Below are 21,153 nucleotides of genomic sequence, written 5' to 3'. Positions count from 1 at the left end.
TAGGAGGCTCCTGTTAATGATTTTTTAATTGTCTTTTTAGACCAAAAAAAAAGGCTCTCTCTATATATATCAGCATGTATCTCTTTTTAAAAATGTACATAAATTGAATTATAATATATTCTCTTCTACATGTTGCTTTTTTCACTTAATAAGATACCTTGAGCATATCTCTGCATCAGCACATACAATATAGATATACCCATATTATTTTTATAATGTTTCCTAGCATTCCAGTGAATAAAGGTACCCTAATCTATTTACTTAAATTATGCTTTGCTGATGGACATTTCCAACAATTTTTTGCTATTACAATGAATACCCTTTCACATATACCTTGACATCATCTTTCATATGTATTCATAAGGTACCGGGGCCAATGTATACAGTTGCGTAAGTTATATGCTGCACTGAGTGCCTCATCTATGTGGGCACCGTGAACTTGGCAGACATCATAACTTTAAATACTTATTATGATAATATTTCTGGCAGATAGACATAGAATCTTTTGGCCAAAGTTTTCCTTATTCTAATTTGTACAAAATGGCTATAGCCGTTGGTAAATGACTATCAACAGAAAAACTGAGTCAAAGGGCGTTCAGGTGACTTGCATGTGACCTGTTTTCCTCTCCTTTCTGGGATGATCCAATGGATAGTGCCTTGGAGGAATGGGCACCAGCCCTGAAGAAGCTGCTCTAGTCCCACAGCACCTAAAACCTGCATAGTTGGTTCCAGAACATATATGCTTGATAAAAATGTCTTTTTTTGTCCTTTTCTGGAAGAATTAAATAAACAATACTGGGAAAGGCACAGTAATGTTGTGTTGGAGTGGTAGGACGCCAGTATTATGGGGTCAAAGTTGGGATCATTGTGATACATCTGTTGTGGGGTATAGAAAAGAACGTTCTACTCTAATAGTAGAGAGTCCAGAAGAGTCCAGTAATAGCCTGACTAGTTAATGACGGCAGCACACATTGTAAAGCACTTTTGGTCTTGGGTTCATTTTTCCATTGGTCATATTGTGGCTGACATAGCTCTCGCTGTCATAAAATGCCTGCGCATTTGGCACTCTGTGGGATTCCACTGGATTCCACTGTAAATGTACAATTGAAGGAAAAGCAAATGCAAAGCTGAGATCACGGCTGGTGCAAGGGGAAGGAATACATTAAGCAACGTTCAAAACAAATTTACAATAGAAGCAATGCAGGTGGGTGGGAGGGGCAGAGAAGGAAACAAGGTGAGAAAAAGTAAAAGGGATGGGAGGAAGGAAGGAAGGCCATGAGAACAAGAGCACTGCCCTCAGAGGGGAATGGCAGAGTCCATGGAATGACTCTGGCTTGTCAAAGCAGGAGAGGAAGCCAAACATTTAGATCTCAGTCCCGTTAACTAGCTTGGAGACTTTGAGTTTCCCACTCACCCCGGCTCCTCAGTTTCCCTCTTTGTCCAAGAAGCCTGAGAATGACCCCCTTCCCAAGGTTGACGGGACAAAATGACAAATAGCGTAAGAATGCTTTTAAAAGCAGAGGCAAGATTATAGTCTACGCAGTCATGTCTGTGGAATTGATTTGGCTTCTCCTGGTGCTGCCCACTGACCCAGTTCTCTTCCACAATAAAGCAGCGTCACTTTCTCTGGGCACTTGCAGAAATGGGAAATGAAACGTGAGAATCTTAAAAGTCTGAAAACTGCGTGACTTAGAATGTATCACTAGCCATTACCAGGGCAGATGACCTAAAAAGGTCTTATTGTGTGTTTCTCTCTTGTGATAAAGCTGATCTATTCTATGTTTCATCTTCAAGGACAAAATGTAGCTTATTGTCAGCCACAAGCTTGTTTAAAGGACAGAGACGTGCCTGGAGTTATCTACATTCGCCTTTCATCAGGACGAGCACGGAGGGGGAGGCCGGCCTTGCTGTGCTCTGCGGTACCTAGCTCAGGTAGGACAGCACAGAACATTTTCTGGATTCAACTGATTCCGTTAAACATTGTAGTTCAACGCAGTTGATTGATCGCTATAGATAGAACCAGTTTGGCTGGAAAATGTTTACATAAATTCATGATTACTTTTTGGAAGTAGGGGTATAGGTAATGATATGGGGGTGATTAATGTCTCAGGTAGAAAAGGTGTTTAAGCTTAGTCTTTTTTTAAGAAAACTATTGTTTGCATTTATTTTATGCTGGATTTAGTATTCCTGGGCCATATGTTGTTGTTTGTTGAACGGCGCTGGGCAGGGCCGTCTCGTTTGGTGCAGGATCGCCGCCCTTTCTTCAGTTTCTTCTGGGATATCTTTTTCTGTGCAGCCCCCTCCAATTCTGGCTTAGGAAAGATTTGTTCCTTTCAGTGAGTATCATCTGGATGTGATGGGGGAGCTTTTGCGTGGGTTAATGTGACCACGAGCTCTGTTTAAGCACAGTGCACATCCTGGGGGCTCTGTTCATCTGGATGTGCTCAGTGATCCAAGAGTCTACACCTCAACCTTTAAGTTCAGCAACACTCTCTGTATTTTTAAGCATGTACTGCAAAAACTCAGCACTTTTTTGGGCCACCGACCCTGTGTCCAGCCCCACTCTCTGGCCTGGGCACATCTACCAACTCCACCGTGGTAATGACGGAATGGCACACACTGTTCCTGTAAAGTGACATCTTTCAGATACGTGGTGGCTTTTAGAATAAGCATCACTTGATGGTCTGGGCAGTTTCACAGGTGTTCTTAAAAGGAGCAAGAAGACTTGAACCTCTTGGTTTCCATGATTTGGTGGGGTTTTCTGGGTCGAGTGAGTATCTGAACCATTTTCAGAGATCACCGCAGGCCAAGAGGTCACCGGAAGAGCTTCAACTTTTTCTTGCGTTCTGGTACTAATAATGACTATCGGGTAATAAAGTCAGGAAGATGGACGGCAGAACAGCCACATGGTGGGTCGGAAACTGCTGAGAGCAGCCTTCTGTTCAGAGTTTGTATAATTGCATCTGGGCAAGAGGAAACCAAGGCCACATGGGGCTTCTGCTTTCATGTGCCAGAGGCTATTTGAAGCTGAGGGATAAACCCCATGCTTCTTCCTGCACCATCTATTTCATTCGAACATTTAAAGCAAAAAGACCATTGCTTTCATATTAAAACAAACACACATGTAGAGTAGTGGGAAACGACTATGGCATGAAGTTTGAGAGGAGCCTCCCAAGGATGTCTGCTTACCGCAGGTAGCTTTGCCATCGGTGCAGGTGGATTGCGGAGGAGTTTGGAGAGCACCAGGTGACGTGGCTCGGCCAGAGTCAGGCCGCTGGTCATGGCCTAACTGCCTCCATCTTCACACCAGGCCTGTCTTCTGGGATGCCTTTGTCCTCTGTCTCTCCGTGCTGAATGGTTTCCACCAGCCAGGTGCACATGCTCCTTCCTTTACAAAGAATCTCCTAGGTGACTGCCCTGTGACTCCCAGGGCTCCTTACCAACTCCTCTCTGTGGCTCTGATCAACTCCTTCCTTGCCAAATGGACACAGAAGGCCGAGTCCCAAATCCACTACTGGATGGTTTTTTTTTCAGGGCACAGTCTGAGTATTGGTCCCCTCTGCTGGGCACTCTGCTTCCGTTGCTGGAAGTAAGGCCTCAATAAACACTTGAAGAACGAAGAATGAATGAATGAGAAGTTGGTGTTCCCAATCTGTGACTGAGGAGGTGGCGGATCTTACTTCTTTTTAGAAGTGAAAATCAAGAGAGGGTTTGGACTAGCTTGGGGGTATTTCCTGAAAGAAGATGAGAGGGAGGAAACTTAAATCCTGACGTTTCCTGATTAGACAATGCACATGCACACGAGGAGGTGCTTGTGAAAACCCTGAAATGGAAGGGGAACCGTTTGATGGGCAACTCTCATTTGTCCTTACTTCCCAAGTCGAAATGGAAAACGAATTGTTGATGGCTTTAGTTTGCCTGTTGTCCTTTTCATCAGTGATGCCGGCTAAATAATCACCCTCTTTGCTTTTTTCTAGTTGTCTTAGCCCTATTGTACTACTGGCAATAAGGAAAACAGAATCATTAAACTCTTAAATTAAATAATTATGGTGTGTTATTTTAAGGACATCCTGTCATCAGTTTATCAATCTATCGCAATCAAATTATCAAAGAACCTTTCCCTCTAATTCCCAGAACTGTGCTGTGGCCTAGGTCCACATATGGAGAATTTTGGATTCCCACGGGCATCATGCCTTGATTTGGGCTCTTCCCAAGTTTGTGCTGTGTCTGGGCCTCTCTGGAGCTGTTAGTTGTGTCCACCGCCTTTGTGAGAAGCACTGAATAGAGCTGAAGTCAGACCACTGCAAGTACCAGAAAGGCTCCTGGGTACCAATCTTGGTTCTGGCCCTGATTTTCTTTGCAGCTTTAAGCCAAATAAGAAAACTTCTCTGCACTTTAGTCCTCCCATTTAGCAATGGAGAAGATGCTATTTCTCTGATAAATGTCTTGAAACTTGAATACAAAGAAACTTTTCGACATAAAGAGTCATTAATAGTGTGCCTGTTGTGTTTCTGTCCATGCAGGGGTGGAGTAAATTTCAGTTCTGGTTCCCAAGTGAGATTTTGCAGAGAATCCTTACGATTGTACTTCAGACTTCCCTTCTCCAGTGTCCTCTGTTCCTTGTATAATTTGATCTGCTCTTTGGTCATTCTAAGCACACATGGATTAGATCAGTATGCAGGCTATGTCCTTACAAACCTTATTCCCATTCTTAGCAGATAACACGTTTCTGGTTTTACTGGAAAGATTAAGGCTAATTAAGAAGAATTGGACTCGCTCATCCCTCTTATTTTCATGGCGATGCATCTCCATCTCTGTGGCTGTCTCCCGGCTATGCACAAAGAGGGAATCTCTCTTCCTCCTCTCCGGAGCTAACCCTTTGCCTGTGCCCTTGACCTTCCCCTCCACCTCTTCCTATTACCCTGCCACTACTTGGCACCACCCACATCTTAGGGCTCCCTTGCAACTGCTTGCAAACATGCCCAGGATTTATTCCATTTTCAAAAGCACACAAGAAAACCAAAATTTTGCCTTTGCTCGACGTTACCGTCTCTTCTAGTCTATTTATTGCTTTCCTTCTGAGGCAACAAGACATCTCAATTTCCTCTTTCCTCATAGCCCCTTAGTTTTGCAATCTAGCTTCCTTTCTCCACCACTCGATTGAAATTCTATCCTCAAAAGTCAACAGTGGTGCCCTTGTAGCCCAATCCAAAGAGGGTTTTGTTTTAGCCTCATTCTTCTTATTTTCTCAGGAGCATCGATTTTCTTTCCCTCCACTTTTTTCTTTCACCCTCCGCTCTGACATCGCTCCCTGGTTTATGTCTGTCCACCTGTCTCCTAACTGGGTTTTCCAAACTGATCCACTGCACAGCACCGTGGCCGAGAGTCCAAGCTCTAACGTCAGCCTGCATGTAGTTAATTCTAGCTCTGCCACTAATTAACGGCATGGCCTTTGTGAAGGTAATCTCTCTGTGCCTCAGTTTCCCCAGCCTTAAAATGGGGACTATAGTAAGAGTATTTACCTTGGGTTTGCTGTAAGAATTGAATGAGATAGTCTATATATTTACCCCAATGTTTGGCACATAGAAGTTTTCATTAGATGTTATCTATTAGCACAACAGTAAGCTCCTAGATCTTTGAAAACATAACTGTTTTTCTTCTTTTAAGACATATTGCCCACATTACCCAACACAAAGCCAGACGATCAATAATTATTGATAAATAGGTTTATGCACATGATCGTGGAGCCCAGGGAAGAAGGAATGAAGCAGGGAAGGGAGGCTCCTAAATTCTGCAGGTGCTGTAATACCCAGGTTTTAATTTTGTTTCGTTTTTACCAATATATCAGTTAAATTGTTGAGAGTTTGAATCGCTCCTTTCCGGACATACGGTGTTTGTTGAGCGGGAAGGGGCGTCAACAGTTAAAGCTCTAGTTGTTGGTGCAACAATCAGTCACAATGAGGCTGCTTGGCAAGGAACACCGCGTCCCATCCTCAGATTAAACGCGCCCTGACGGGGTTATGCAAGGACGGAAGCCGCCCAGCTGCGGCTCTGCGCGGAGGCCGCCTGGACCCCGTCCACTGGGCGATGCCGCCATCTAGCGGCGGCAGCGGGAACGGCGCTGGGCAGGGCCGTCTCGTTTGGTGCAGGATCGCCGCCCTTTCTGCAGAAAGTGTGAGTGACATTGACAGGACGGAAGAGTGAAGGCAGACCACAGCAAGGGGGAGAGGGAAAAACACCTTGGCACAGTGAGGGGAAGCAAAGGGCACAACTGATGCTTGGGCCCGCCTACAGCAACCCTGTCGGTGTCGTTCCAGGACAATTCCCTCCCCCACCCCAATGCCTATAAACTTTGATTCTCCCCCGTTGTTTGAGTCTCACTTTCCAACACTCTGTGCTGACCCGAAACAGACCCTGCTTCACCTTCTAATTTCCCTTGTCGCATCTTAGGAATTCCGGGCTGGGAGCATTTAGCGGAGTCATCACATTTGGCTGCCAGCCGGGAAAGCAGCACCCCCCTCCCGAGTCGCCCAGGACCCGACTTCAGCGCCACCCACAGCCGCTCGTCACGTGACAGCCACCGGCAGGAGCCGCAGGTAAGGGACACCGCTGGTGGGGCCGGCCCAGACTGGCGGGAGAAGTCCCGCTATCAGAGGGAGTTGAATCCTAAGGGTGTCGCTATCTAGTGATGTTCTCCTTGTAAAACTGAAGTGGGCAATGTTGACCACAGACTGTGTTAATTGATCAATAGATGGGTTATAGATCATTATATTGTCAGCCAAGGGCTTTAGGAAGGGAGGGACTGAAGGGAAGATATTGATGCTTCAAACTGAAGCATCTCACAGTCTATCTTCCCTTGTTCTGCACACGGGACATTGTCCAGGAGCTGAATATTGGCTTATACCATGGTGATTGGAAGTATAGCTTTTGGAGTCTTGAAATCCGCTCCGCCACGACGATTGGACTTTGGGTGAATTGTTTAACATTACTCTAAGCCCCAGTTTCTTCTTCTCTAAAATGAGGACAGTTAAACCTCAAGGTTATTGTGAAGATCAAATGAAATATAGTGAAACTCTCTTATTTGAGAGATTGGAACTAGGTTTTAGAGAGTTAACGAAAGAAGCTGGTTAAAGCAGAGAATCGAAAATGATACATACCTCAAGTATTTTACCTTAAAATATAACATTTCTCAGTCTTAAATGTGGGCCTATAGCTTTCTTTTTAGAATATGGATCCACTAGTTGGCTTTTTTTGAGCTTTCTCGAATAAACCACATGCATAATACTTTATGGGTTCTAATTTTGGTTTCTTTAAATGTAGTGAGAACTTAGACACTTGGGAAGACCCTTGTAAAGTCAGTTTCTATAGAATCCTTCCAATTCCAAAAATCATTTCAGATTATCGAGACTTTTCTCAAACTTTCACTATCCACACAGCAATGAAACAGTTTCTTCTGCTCACTTTCCAGAAGAGATGATCAAAGTGTTTTGTAATTTTGGCTTTCATAATATACCTTTTGGCTTCAATAATTAAGAGGTTTATTGACCATAAACCTAGCATTTTGACTCAGAAGGATTTACATCAGCACAAAGCATGCAACAGGCTTCTAAGTTACCCCAAATCCATGTCGCTTTGGTAAGACCAGGCAGAACCACAACACAACAACAAACAGATAAGCTTCAGGGTCTTGGGGATGGTGAAAATAGGGGCTCTGGGTTTAGCTGGCTCAGGAAGCACTTCCCAGAAGAAGAATTCACTGACGAGTGTGCACAGGAATCACCAAAACTACAAGCAAAGCCATGTCTTTGATTTCAAGGTAGCCTTGGCCACACTAGGCTAGGCACCCGTGATGACCATGGAAACCCACCAGAAAAATATAACTCTAGCAGGAGAGAACAGCTGTTTGGAGGTGAGTGGGCTTGTGGGAGGAGTTAGAACACCTGAGAAATCTTCGAATCTGTATACTATGTTTGTTGTAGTGTGTTTAAGTTTCCTCGCTTGGATCCTGTGTGGCAGCAGATGGAAATGATCCTTTTGTTTCGATTGGACTTACCTTTTGCAAAGGAAGTGGGGAGGCCCTGCAGGCAGGACGGAGGTGGTGTGGGTGGTGGGAGTCCTTTAAGAAGCTGCACGCTCCGGGCCGGGCGCGGTGGTTCACGCCTGTAATCCTAGCACTCTGGGAGGCGAGGCAGGCGGATTGTTTGAGCTCAGGAGTTCAAAAGCAAGAGTGAGACCCCATCTCTACTAAAAATAGAAAGAAATTTGTCAGACAACTAAAAATATATAGAAAAAAATTAGCTGGGCATGGTGGCGCATGCCTGTCGTCCCAGCTACTCGGGAGGCTGAGGCAGAAGGATCGCTTGAGCCCAGGAGTTTGAGGTTGCTGTGAGCTAGGCTGATGCCATGGCACTCACTCTAGCCCACGCAAAAGAGTGAGACTCTGTCTCAAAAAAAAAAAAAAAAAAGAAGCTGCACGCTCAAGAGATGCGAAGCTCCAGGTGAGGGGCATTGTGACGTTGATTTAACCCCTAATTTGTTTTATTCTTAAAGGAAACTTTTTAAGAATAGCATCCCGGAAAAGTGCACGAGTCACAGACACACAGCTTGCTGCGATTTTATTTTGAAAGTGAAATTCAAAGTGCTTCACAAACATATGGCATCAATTCCTTGCTCCCTGCAGACACTGCCATCCTTTTCTTCCTCGCCCCTTGGCCCCAGCTCCTCCTCTGACCTCCAGGCTCTCTCCTGATGCACGGTTGCAGCTTAGTGGAATATGCCAATTCTGGGATTATTTAATTTCCAGGGCGGAGATCCTTATAAACCAGCGTATGTGTAGCATCACCAGGTGCACCTTGTACAAAAGTGCAATGTGCAGGCCTGGCACGCCCTGAGATTCGGATCCAATAATTCTGGGGTGGGCCCGGCGTTGATAATAAGCACCCCAGGGGATTCGGACATAGGAATGCAGCGAACACTGTGGGAAATGCTTTGCTGTCCTGCACCAAAGATCGAGATGAGCCCTGACACCCTGTGAGATGAAACTAGATCACAGTTTTTATCCTGTGATGGAGAGGTAGGGAAGGGTTTTCTAGAAGAGGCAGTGAGCTTGAGATGGAACCGCGTGTGTGTCTCTAACCACATACTGAATCTTCCAGGCGGAGCCGCTCAACTCGCGTTGGCTTTGCCCTGCTTGAGAGCCTCCCAGGACCTTAAATTCTACTCATGCCTATTACGACTGGGCTGGCTGCTCGGTTTCTGAAGGCTGGGGGAGCTGCCTGGGATGGCTAAAGCCCTTAGCTGTTATGCTAATCTTGCAAGAGAAGTCAAGCAGAAAGAACAGGGTAGCAGGTTTATTTTCCTTCCCAACAGAGAGAAGCTTCAGGCATGATTTTCTTTTGCCTTGGAACAGAAACACCAGCTGCTTCATAATGAGGCCTGTGCTCTCCTTGGTCACAGGTCCTCAGCTTGAGGGAGTTTTGCTTCTTTTAAGCTACCCGTACCCACAGCCAGGCACTGTCAGTTCTGATCCAGAGCATTCTAGAAGTGGCAGGTTCTATTGAAACGTAAGAAAAGCCCCAGAAAGAAACAACCAAGCATGTTTTTTGCCTCAGTGTGAATTTTAAAATCCTTTTTCCTGCAGAGAAATGACATTGTAATGCTGTGGTTTCTTTTGGTTAATACAGTGGTTCTCAAAGTGTGGTCCCCAAACTGGCCGCATCCCAGTGTCACCTGGGAGTTTGTTAGAAATGATTAGGCCCCGCTCCAGACGCACAGAATCAGAAACTCTGGGGATCGTGCCTGGGAGGCTGTGTTTTCACACGTCTGCCAGGTGATTCTGATGCACACTCAAGTGTGGGAACCACTGGCTTAATTGTAAAGACTCTGGGAATGTCTTGAGTCAAAGAGAATCTTGGATCAGCCAGGTGACTGATGTAAAGAGAAACTCTTGCTAATTGACTGAGGTTCAGTTTTCTGGGTTTTTACTTTGGTCTCTCATCGCTGTGGTGAGGGGATTTCTGTTGGCCAGAGATGAAGGACAAGTAGCTACTGGAGTTAGGGGTTGAAGAGGTGGTGTTTTCAGGGACCTCTCTGGTGTCTTCTTACCAAGAGAGGATGACTGAAACCACCTGTGGGACAAAGATGGCAGGGAAACCAAATCCCCACGCACCTCTGGGTCACCCTGAGTCCAGTGTTCCAAAGCACAGTTTAAGAGGGCCAGGTTCTATCGGATAGGGACATGTCCCAGTTTGTCCAGGACCTTAGCACCGAAAGCGCCATGTCCCAGGAAACTCCTCAGCACTGGGCAAACCAAGGCAGTCGGTCACTGGTCACCCTAGTTCGGTGACTGCCAGTTGGAATCGCTTGCTGAGCCTTAAAAGAATACTGATGCCTGGGTCCACCTCCAGAGATGATGGTAGACCTAGTCTGGGTGCGGCCAGGGCCCTGGGATGTTTAAAAGTCTCTCGGGTGATTCTAATGCATCCAGGGTTGCAAACCACTGCAACTACTTGCCTGTCATTTCTCCTATTAAAAAAATATAAAAACACAAACACACAAAAGTCAATGGTTCTAATGAAGGTGAACCTCTACCACACATTATATACAAAAATTAACTCAGAACAGATCAATGACCTAAATATAAGCGTAGGGGTAAATTTCATGACCTAGGGTTTGGCAATAGATTCTTAGACATAACACTGAAAGCATGAGTAACAACAACAACAACTAAATAGACAAATTGGACTTCAAAAGTAAAAAATTTTGTGCATGAAAGGACACTATCAAGAAAGTAAAAAGCCCATAGAAAAGGAGAAAATATTTTTAAATCATATATCTGTAAGGATCTGGAATTCAAAATACATAAAGAATTCATCTAATTCAAAAACAGATAACCCCTCGGACTTAGGGGGGGAGAGGGGCAAGGGCAACATATGTAACCTAAACATCTGTACCCCCATAATATGCTGAAATAAAAACAAAACAAAACAAAAAAACAGATAACCCAATTTAAAAAATGGGGAAAGGAGCTGAATAGAAATTTCTCCAAAGAAGGTATATAAATCACCGACAAGCACACAGAAAGATGATTAATGTCATTAGTCATTAGGGAAATGCAAATCAAAACCACAATGACATACCACTCCATACCTACGAAGATGGATATAATGATAACAAAAATCATGGAAAATAACAAATGTTGGTGATGATGGGGAGAAATCGGAACCCTCGTACATAACAGTGGGAACGTAAGATGGTGCAGCCACTGTGGAAAACTGATACATGCTACAGCATGGATGAACCTGAAAAACATGCTAAGAGAAAGAAGCCAGATACAAATAGTCACAGTATTGTATGATTCCATATATATAAAATATTCAGAATAGGTAAATCGGTAGAGATGGCAGATTAATGATGCCAAAGGCTGGGGGAAGGATGAGATGGGGAGTGAATGCTTAATGGGTACAGGGTTCTTTTTTGGGGTGATGAAAGAGTTTGGGACTAGAATAGAGGTGGTGGTTGCACAACATTGTTCAAATGGTTAATTATGAGTTACATGGATTTCACCTCAATTAAAAAACATCAACAGGCCGGTCGCGGTGGCTCACGCCTGTAATCCTAGCTCTCTGGGAGGCCTAGGCGGGCGGATTGTTTGAGCTCAGGAGTTCGAAACCAGCCTGAGCAAGAGCGAGACCTCGTCTCTATTAAAAATAGAAAGAAATTAATTGGACAACTAAAAATATATATATAGAAAAAATTAGCCGGGCATGGTGGCGTGTGCCTGTAGTTCCAGCTCCTCGGGATGCTGAGGCAGGAGAATCCCTTGAGCCCAGGAGTTTGAGGTTGCTGTGAGCTAGGCTGATGCCACGGCACTCTAGCCCGGGCAACACAGTCAGACTCTGTCTCAAAAAAAAAAAAAAAAAAAAAAAAACAACAGTTCCCTCATATCTACAAAATACAATTGAAATCGAGCTCTTTAGTGGTCAAGTTACCTAGGGCTGGCCTGTCACTAGCTCCTGCAGCCCATCTTCTACCTCTCTCCTGCTGTTTGAATAATGATTACTCCCACTACCATGATACTAACTACACGGAACCCCGCTGAAATCCCACCGTGTCATGTACACTCTGCCTCCCAACGTGCTGTGGGAGGTCTCCACCAGCTGTTCCAGCCCACAGTCCTCTCTCTACTCCTGTAGCCCTGAACTTGATGCCCTCACCACTCAAAGCGTGGTCCCTGGGCCAGCAGCACTGGCATCCCCTGGGAGCTTGGAAGAAAGGCAGAACCTGGAGCTCCCACCTCAGACCCACTGAGCCAGAACCTACGTTTGAACAAGATCCTCAGATGTTTCCAGCACACATTAAAGTTTGAGAAATGCTGGTTTATCCTAGTGGGCCCCAAATCAGGCTGTGGATTGGAATCACTTGGCGAGCTACATTTATTTATATTATATACTTTGAATAATATATGCACATGGTAACATTACAAACCGTATGTGTATAAAAAAAGTCAAAAAAGGAAGTCTCCCTTCCCCCTCAGTTTCTCGGATTTCCACTCCAGAGGCAATCTCTTTCTCAGAGTTTCTTGGGTATTTTCCCCTGTTCTATGCATATATGTATTTCCTTCCCTCATTTTTTCTTTTCAATGTATTTTTTTTGAGATGGGTTCTCGCTATATTGCCCAGGCTGGTCTCAAACTCCTAGGTTCAAGTGATCCTCCTGCCTCAGCCTCTTGAGTACCTGTGATTACAGGTGTGACCTGCCACACCCAGCTCAACCTGCCCCATTTTGATTTTACATAAATGGCAATATGCTGTACACACTGATTTGCACTTTTCACTCAATAGTATATTTTAGAGGTCATTTTAGCAACTGTTGACCTGCCAGTATTCTTTTTAGTGACTGCGTAATAGTCACCCTGTAGTTGTACAGTTGTAATATATATGTGATTTATTTTTATTACAACCATTAAAGAACATTATGCTGTTCATTACAATTATGTGGTGGCTATCCTTTGTGCATGTCTCTGAGCATATGACGTCTGTAGGATTAACAAATTGCCGAGTGAAAGAGTATGTGCCTCTTAAAATGGTAAGAGATAGTACCAAAGTCCCCTCTGAAAATTAGTACCAATTTACATTCTTGGGGAGCTTTAAAAAGCAAAAAATTGGAGGCTACTCTATATTTCAATTCATGAGGGCTCTGTGCGTGGGGCCTGGGAATCTGTATTTTACTTCTTTGGTGATTGTGATCCAAGAAGTCCACAGAGTGGAGTGGGGAGCTGGAGGATGGACCCCCTTACCCCTGGGGCTCCTATTCCTTTTGGGCTGCCTCGAGTTGCTATTTATCTCCTTCCCAAGGGGAAAGGGTCCTAAAGACAGGCCTGAGGATTGTTGCCTCTTTCTCTCTTTACCCTGGCGCAGTGCTCTGTTCAACAATGTTTGTCGATGATGAGTGTTTGTGACTCATAGGATGATTTTTTTTTCTTTAAGTTCCATGGACCAAACACAGAGGAGAATCCTGGGCCAGCCCCACTCCATCCCTCCTTCCCAGCCCAAGAGGAAAAGGATATCGGTGCTATCTTTATTTTCCAAGGTCTGACACAAACTATTAGGAACAAATGTCCCTTCCCAGTGGCTGTTCTGTAAGATATGTGCTTGTCTGGTCTGTGGTTAGTTAGGCCTGCCCCACTGAGATTCCTTCTTCTGAAAAAAAATTTGATGACAGTTCTTTGATGACATGAATAGAATGTTCATAGGATGGCAAGAAGATGAGTTGAGAAGAATGTAGCTTGCTGCTAACATAACGATAAATGCATCGAAAGAATTGCGACGAATATTCAGAAATAACAATGAGGCTTGGATAGGACCAAATCTCACGGGTAGCGCTATGGAGACAGCTGGATCTGATCTCCTCCCATCCCCCTTTCCAAGGATGGCGGGGAGGTGGCTATTGTCTTCGATCTTGTCTGGATCTCCCACCACCTTGATCTGACTCTAGCGCATGTCACCATGTTCTGCATCTGCAGCACACCGGGGGCCTTCCTGGCACCAGAGCTCCCAGGCTGACCACTGAGGGTCGCCCATATCTTGCCCCCTCCCTGGCCCTGCAGTTACTTAGAGTTTAGTCCTTGAAGTACAGGTTTCTGCGAGGCACAGTGTTTCCCAGTTTGCATTATTTATGCATTTCTCTTCCTAATCTTAGTTGCTCAGATAGATACCTGCATTCTGGGGTTGGGACAGCCTTCAAAGTGGTTGTAGACGTGTACTAGCTATGTGCAGTAGGGTGAGGGTGTCAAGTTCTATTGAGAGGCTGAGTAAGATGACTATTGAAACTGACCCTTGGGATTAGCCATCTGGAGGGCCATCAGCCGTCAGAGACAAGGGAGGAGAGGAATTGGAGAGAGCGAGTATAGACGTGTGTTTCAAGGTGTCTGGTCACAAACCAGAGCAGAAAAATGGGGAGAACTGGAGGAAGAAGAGGGGTAAAGGGAATTCTTCTCTTTGCGATGGGAGGAATGACAGCCCACCTCTTACTGTGAAATGGACCCATATTCCCAGCTCACGTCAACACCTATGAAGTCCCCTTTCTTTCACCTTCTGTCACACCCACGCTGCTTTAGGGCCTCTCTCCCTAAAACCCCCAAACCTACCCCCGCACCAGCCCTGCACTAAATTTCTTCCCCCATTTCCTCTTCCTCCTTCAATTTCTTCATTAAATAGATCAGACTACTACATTTCCAACAAAAATCAGGCATCCTTAATTGGAGAAAGAGGGGTACAATGGAGCAGGCGATCACGGGGTTTGCTTTAGAGGGAGGGGCTGGGCTGGGGCTGCCTGTGACTCTGAGCACGCTCACATTCATCCACGTTTGACCTACCGCCCAGGTCTCCAGGAAACTGAGATTCCAGAAGCGGGACCCTCTGAAGAATGTGTTTTTCATCTTGGCAGAAAGAGCCCGGGACCCCAGTGCTAAAAAGCGTTGCATGGCAATGAGAGGCCTGGGCACCGTGGCCTGTGAAGCCCCCCACAAGGTAGGGGAGGAAGGTGGGGCTCAGCCCTCCCTCCTGCCTCTCTCCGATCCCCAAGGCACGGAGTCTCCCGGGCTGGGGTGTGGTCTCTCGTGCTAGCTCTCTACTGCTGTGGGACAAATCGCTGCAGACTCAGCAACACACGTTTATCATCTCTCAGTCTCTGCGGGTCGGGAGTCCGCGTGCGGCTTAGCTGGGTCCTCTGCTCGGGGTCTCGCAAGGCTGCGATCCTGTCATCCAGGCTGCGCTCCTTCCTGAAGCTCAGAGCCTCTTCCATGCTTGTGTGCTTGTTGGTGGGATTCGGTTCCTTCCAGTTGCAGGACCAGGGTTTCTGTATTTTTGCTGGCCGTCCACTGAGACCCTGTCTCAGCACCTAGAGGCCACCCTCTCTCAACACCGCCGCTCATTTCTTCGGGCCAGCAGGAGAGTGTCGCCTACTCCTGTCTGCTAAGATGGAGTCTCCTGTAAAGTAACCACAGGAGCGACACCCATCACCTTTGGGGTGTCCTACAGGCTAGACACAAGTCACGGGCTCCTTGCACACTGACAGGGAGGACCTTGCATGAGGGTGTGGCTCATTCGGGGTCATCGTGCCTCAGTGTTGTCAGCTGTGGGACTCCTTGGTGACTTTAAGTGATTTTCTAGTAATTTATGTTTGTTTAGTAAAAGATGTTTCCACCTCCACCTTTAGCATCTGCCAACTTGAGTGACCGTTTCTCCTCCTCCCCACTATGAGAGCACCTACCACTTCCCAGCCTCCTAGACCAGCCAGGTGCACCATCCACCTTGCAGTGCCCTCGCCAGCCTCGCCCACCCTAAGGCCACACTCCAGACTGCTCTTCCTGGGCTCCTTCCAAGACCGAGGGCTTGGGTCGAGCTAGTGGAAGCATTTGTATTTGGATGAGAGCTGTCGCACGGATCCCAAAGCAAGCCAAGGTCTCTTAGTCCGGGTCCCAGGTTATCGGTAGTTTAAAAGTGAAGTTGCTTTTCAACCCATGGGGAGCCGTTCCTGTGCTACTAATGCTTTTCAAACCTTGCCAACAGGTAAGAAAGTATAAGAAACTTGTCCTAGATCTGCTGGTGCGTGGATTGTATGACCCTGTGAGCTCTGAAGTCATCCACGAGAGTGTGAAGACTCTGACCATCATGCTGGGGAAGACCCAGGGGAAAGGCTTCGGGTCCTTCTTCATAGACATCACCCTTCAGACCAGGACACTGTTAGATGACGTAAGTGAGATACTCAGAGCCACTCTGGGGTATTGGAATCAAAGTGGGGTTAGAAATGTGAGCCCTGGGTGGCATGTTGTTCAGGGAACAAGATCTCAATAAGAATAATAATTCACTTATTTATTGATGAATCTTGCTGAGAGACCGGTACTGTGCCAGGGTTTACGGGGGACATATAGAGATATATAGGATTCCATCACTATCCGTCAAGGAGTTTTCATTTTAATAGAGAAGTGAATATATGTACGCTGATGATGATGGCGATGCCAACATGTAGTGAACGCTCTCTTATAAATGTAACAGTAGCAATAGCATTTAGCGTTTAGCATTTAGCGAGCCCTTACTGTGTGCCAGGCACAGTAGTAGGCAACTTGCATGGATTTTCTCATACACTCTTCATCATAACCCCATGAAGTAGGCACTGTAATTATCGTCACTTTATAGATGCGGAAATCAAAGCACAGAGAGGTTAGAACTTGCCCAAGGTTCACAAAGCCCGTAGGTGGACACGAAACCAGGTCCCCCAACTGTGGGGCCTGTGCTCTTAACTACCAGATGACGAGACGGGCTAGGCAGAAAGAGCGCTGGTACCTGGTTCAGTCTTAAACCGTCAGGAGCCTGAGAGACTTGACTTGCAAGCTAACGAGTTAGCCTGCCACGGTGTTCCCTCTCTGAAAGACAAGGCGTCCAGAACGGGGAGCAGACCTGTCTTTACTCACAGAGGGACTTCCCACACCCTAGTTCTCCACGGAGCAACACGGTGACAGCCAGATGTGCCGGCGGCACCACAGGGAAGGAAGAAAAGCCTTGAAATTATGACGCATGGAGCTTTTATAGGAACCGCTGGCACATTGTCGCTCCTCCCTTTATAGAGACACAGAGACATTGTTGCTCTTGAATGTAAGGCAGTCCTGTCTGGGGAGGGGAGGGGAAAGTCTCTACCTCACCACCCTGGAATGCAAGCAAATGTCTGAGGGGAGATGGCTCTAAATCTCTCTGGAGGTGCCATCTGAACGTCCAGGACTTGCTTGCCATTGAGCTGTTCTTTAAACCAAGGCTGACTGTGATTTTTGATCAGAAAGCTCATGTAGCAACAACTCTTATGAAGAGTTGTTTGCCGACAGGTTGCATCTCTTACAGATAGTATTCATCACTGTGTGCCCTACGCTGTGCTCACCAGTGTATGTGCTCCCCGTTAGATGGTTGTCAGACTCCTAGGGGGACAGGAACCTGGCTTGCACATCTCCGTACATCTTATAACATTAGGATAGGGCTTTGGATGGGGGAAGTTTTCCATCAATGTTACGTTTTTTTAAAAAAATTTTATTTTTTTAGAGACAGGGTCTTGTTCTGTTGCCAAAGCTGGAGTGCGGTGGTGCAATTATAGCTCACAGCAGCCTCAAACTCCTAAGCTCGAGTGATCCTCCTGCCTCAGCCTCCCGAGTTGCTGGGACTACAGGCATGTGCCCCCACACCTGGCTAATTTTTCTTATTTTTTGTAGAGATGGGGGCTCGCTAAGTTGCCCAGGCTGGTCTCGAACTCCTGGCCTCAAGTGATCCTCCTGCCTTGGCCTCCCAAAGCGCTAGGATTGCAGGCATGAGCCACCATACCCAGCCCTAAATGTTGGTTTAATTGAATACACACACACACACACACACGCACGCACGCACACACGCGCGCGCGCACACACACACACTCTGATAGAGCAGTGACGAAAATGCAACCCTGGGCAAATTCTGTATATGTCACATATGCTAAAAGAATATTTTAAAATAGTTCACAAAATGATTAGTAGTCCTCAGTCTTGCTGAGTTTCTGTGAACCCCAATTCTAGGTGCTCCTTGCTCCCTGAGCAGGCCCGCCCAGCCCTGTTCCCTTTGGTGGACTTGGAGCTGGGTAGGACCATAAAACGTTGATATAAAAACCTGTACACCAAGAGTCAGCAGACGGGGTCACTTTGCTGGTTCTCTGCTATCTGATAGCGCCTCGGTCTCCTTACCTGGGAAGGGGATACTTGGACTAAACAGCTCACTTTGGAGAGAAAGAGAGGGCTAGGCACACTGACGTGCTCAGGGACAAACCAACCAATCGGATTGAAAGCAGGGAGAATTGGGAGGGTGTCGGGGGAAGAAACATAATTATTATTTCCACTACCGGTGGGAGAAACTCAGAAGAAAAGTAAAGATAAGAGACCTGGCAAAAATGCTGGGAATAATAAATAGGGAACAGGTTGCATAAATTTTGATGTAGAAAAGAAAAGAAAACAAAGGAAAGAAAAATGAAAACTCCTTTATATATCGACACAGAAAAGCTCCTAGATAGATTGATGGAAAAATCAAGGTGCAGAACGACAGTGGCATGGTGTGCTTCTGTTTATGTAAAAAAGAGGGAAAGGACTATGTGATATATTAATACGTTTTTCTTTGTTCTTCATTTTCTGGAGGGCTACATATAAAACTTAAAACTTTGTTAGCTCGTGGGAAGGAAAATTTGGTGGCAGATGAAGAACAGTAGAAGGAGACTTACTTTTTTCTATAAAACTTTTTTTTTTGAGTTTTGAATCATATAAATGTATTCTATCTCCAAAACATGAAACAATGAATGAAACAGCTGGGAAGCTGGGAGCAGCACTAGTGATCCCTGGGCTAATCCTCTTGTCTGCCAGAGAAGAGGTTCACTGAAGACTCTGGCCCCCTCGACTCTGTCCCCCACCCACCCAGCTGGGTGCTTTAGACCAGATCTGACGGCGTACCCTGCGATATACCACCAAGAACCACAGCTGTGATGTGTTCTGATGTAGTTGCCTTTGGGGAATGACCTGGCTTTGTTGTTGTGTTTTTGATGGGGACCTGCAGGAAAACGACAGTCTGAGATACTCGGCCTTTGTTTTGTTTGGGCAATTGGCTACCTTTGCTGGGCAGAAATGGAAGAAATTTTTCACCAGCCAGGTTAAGCAGACACGAGAGTCCCTCCTGATCCATTTACACGATAGAAACCCCCGGGTTGCTAAGGTAAGACCGTGACCCTCCGACCTCCTGTGTGAAATCTCCATGCTATGCGTAAAAGGAGTTGGGATGCAGCCCTGTTGAGTTGAGATGCTCAGCTATGGATGCTTAGCAGGGTATCCATGTGAGTCCTGGACAAGGCGCCTCCTCCGCGTACTCTCTCTCTGGGCAAGAGTGTTGTTTTCCATTTGCTTCTGCCCCGCCTGGCCAAGCCCAGGGTCTGTCAATGCTAGATAAGCTTGGGGTGATGGGCGGGGTCCAGAGAGGCACAGGTTTAATGAGGGCGCAGCAGCCCACAAAATGAGGATATTGATTCATGCCCAATTAGCTTTTGTCACTGTGCTGGCATAGATTTCCCACCCCGGCTTCTTAATTCCCTATGGAACTTCTGTTTTATTCTTGGAGAAAATGTGTCCTAACAGGGTTGGATCAATTTCAGGCCTGCCTTGGAGTGGGACTGGGTGAATGTTTCAAAACCATCGGGAGCAAAGGGTTCTACCAAAACCACTTGTCTTCTTTAAGTGAGAGAGAGAGAAAGAGAGATTAAATTTAGGAATCCAGTACTATTTTTGATGGGAGGATAGCAAGGCCTATGATCAGCTGTGAAGCTATGCCCTTCCCACCGGCCCCCAAATTATAAGGCCATTTTATAAGTACTCATCCTTTAAGATTCAAATTTTCAAACTCCCTGGAAGTTATGTTCACACTCTTAGTGGCTCCCTGACCACAGATGGGTGCAGTCCTCTGGGACAGTCTTCCTTGCTTGGGGTTTTAGAACTCTCTAATATTTTGGACAATAAGATGATAATATTCTTTTCCTCAGGCTTGCAAAGCAACTTTTCGAGCCTGTTCTCCATATCTGAAACTAAGGAAGGAATACAGCTTCCAGAGTGAAGATGATCAAAGGAACCCTAAACTCTGCCGGCAGCTGGTGAGTGAGCCAGGGCAGGAGAGAGAATTCTCTCAGGGTCTCTGCCCTCCTGGTGGTTAACACAGAAGGCAGCCAAGCACACCAGGGAGTTACCCCCCATAAAACGGGTCAGGCCAATTATAACTGGCCCATCATATAAGGTAAATGGCAAAACACCCAGAGGATTGTGCACAAAATATACTGGCAGGCCCAGTTCTGGTCATAAGTGGAAGGCAGGTGATAAGGCCACCACCTCTCCCAATTGCTTGTCTTCATGACCTGCATTGGTAATGGACTACTGGTTATATAGTCAACGGGGTTCACTGAGTCCCTCCCTCACATGTACCTCTGCTAATTTCTTTCAGAGCCACTATCATCCAGAGCTCCTGCAGTTCTTCTATGCAAATAAAATTCTGTAAACGTGGAGCCGCAGGGAGGTGGTTCCATGTGAGCACATCGCCAGGGACCTCGAGTTCCTGTTTTATCTCATTGGATACCTCTTCCACTTGCTTCTTGTGAGTGCACTACGAAAGGGGATGTTAGGAGAGCAATCAATGGGAAAACAAATCCCATGGAATTGTATAATTATATCTAAAGTAAGATTCTAAGTCTCTTTCACTTATCTCATTTTCTTCCCATACAAATTTGCTGAGAAGGTATACATTTTCTTTAAAACATTTCAAGTGTTTGTAGATTCATTGCTTGTGTCTTAGCTTTTTCCTTTTTAAGATCATCTCTGTCACCTATCCTTTATTTTTAATATTTAATTTCTGAGGCTCAGGAAAATAACTGTTATCTTAAGTTTTTTAAAATGTATTTGCTATTGTTACTTTGCTATTAATATTTGCTATTGAGACCTTCCCTTGCAAAGACTTATTTACAGTTAGCCAAGATACCAAGAAGGTGACTGCAGGGGTATCTTTAGTTTCTGGTAATTTTAAACAGTCATTGCTTGCAAGGTTATCCTAAACAAAAATTAATAAA

The 21,153-nt window shown here is 45.7% G+C and overlaps 1 protein-coding gene across 1 annotated transcript; it reads left to right on the top strand.

The window, feature by feature from the left end:
* The first annotated feature begins 6,569 nt into the window (after positions 1-6,569).
* Positions 6,570-20,791, top strand: MRO (maestro). The gene is made up of 7 exons (XM_012651744.1): positions 6,570-6,596; positions 13,488-13,590; positions 14,883-15,029; positions 16,071-16,253; positions 19,110-19,265; positions 20,083-20,190; positions 20,535-20,791. The coding sequence occupies exons 2-7, from the start codon at positions 13,492-13,494 to the stop codon at positions 20,586-20,588; spliced, it is 747 nt and encodes a 248-aa protein (XP_012507198.1). The 5' UTR covers positions 6,570-6,596; positions 13,488-13,491; the 3' UTR covers positions 20,589-20,791.
* The last annotated feature ends 362 nt before the right edge of the window (positions 20,792-21,153 follow it).

The sequence above is a fragment of the Propithecus coquereli genome, unplaced genomic scaffold (assembly GCF_000956105.1).
Source record: "Propithecus coquereli isolate 6110/MARCELLA unplaced genomic scaffold, Pcoq_1.0 Scaffold37, whole genome shotgun sequence".
In the NCBI taxonomy this organism is placed as follows: Eukaryota; Metazoa; Chordata; class Mammalia; order Primates; family Indriidae; genus Propithecus; species Propithecus coquereli.
Note: the sequence above shows the minus strand (reverse complement) of the source record. Positions and strands in the feature narration are given on the sequence as shown.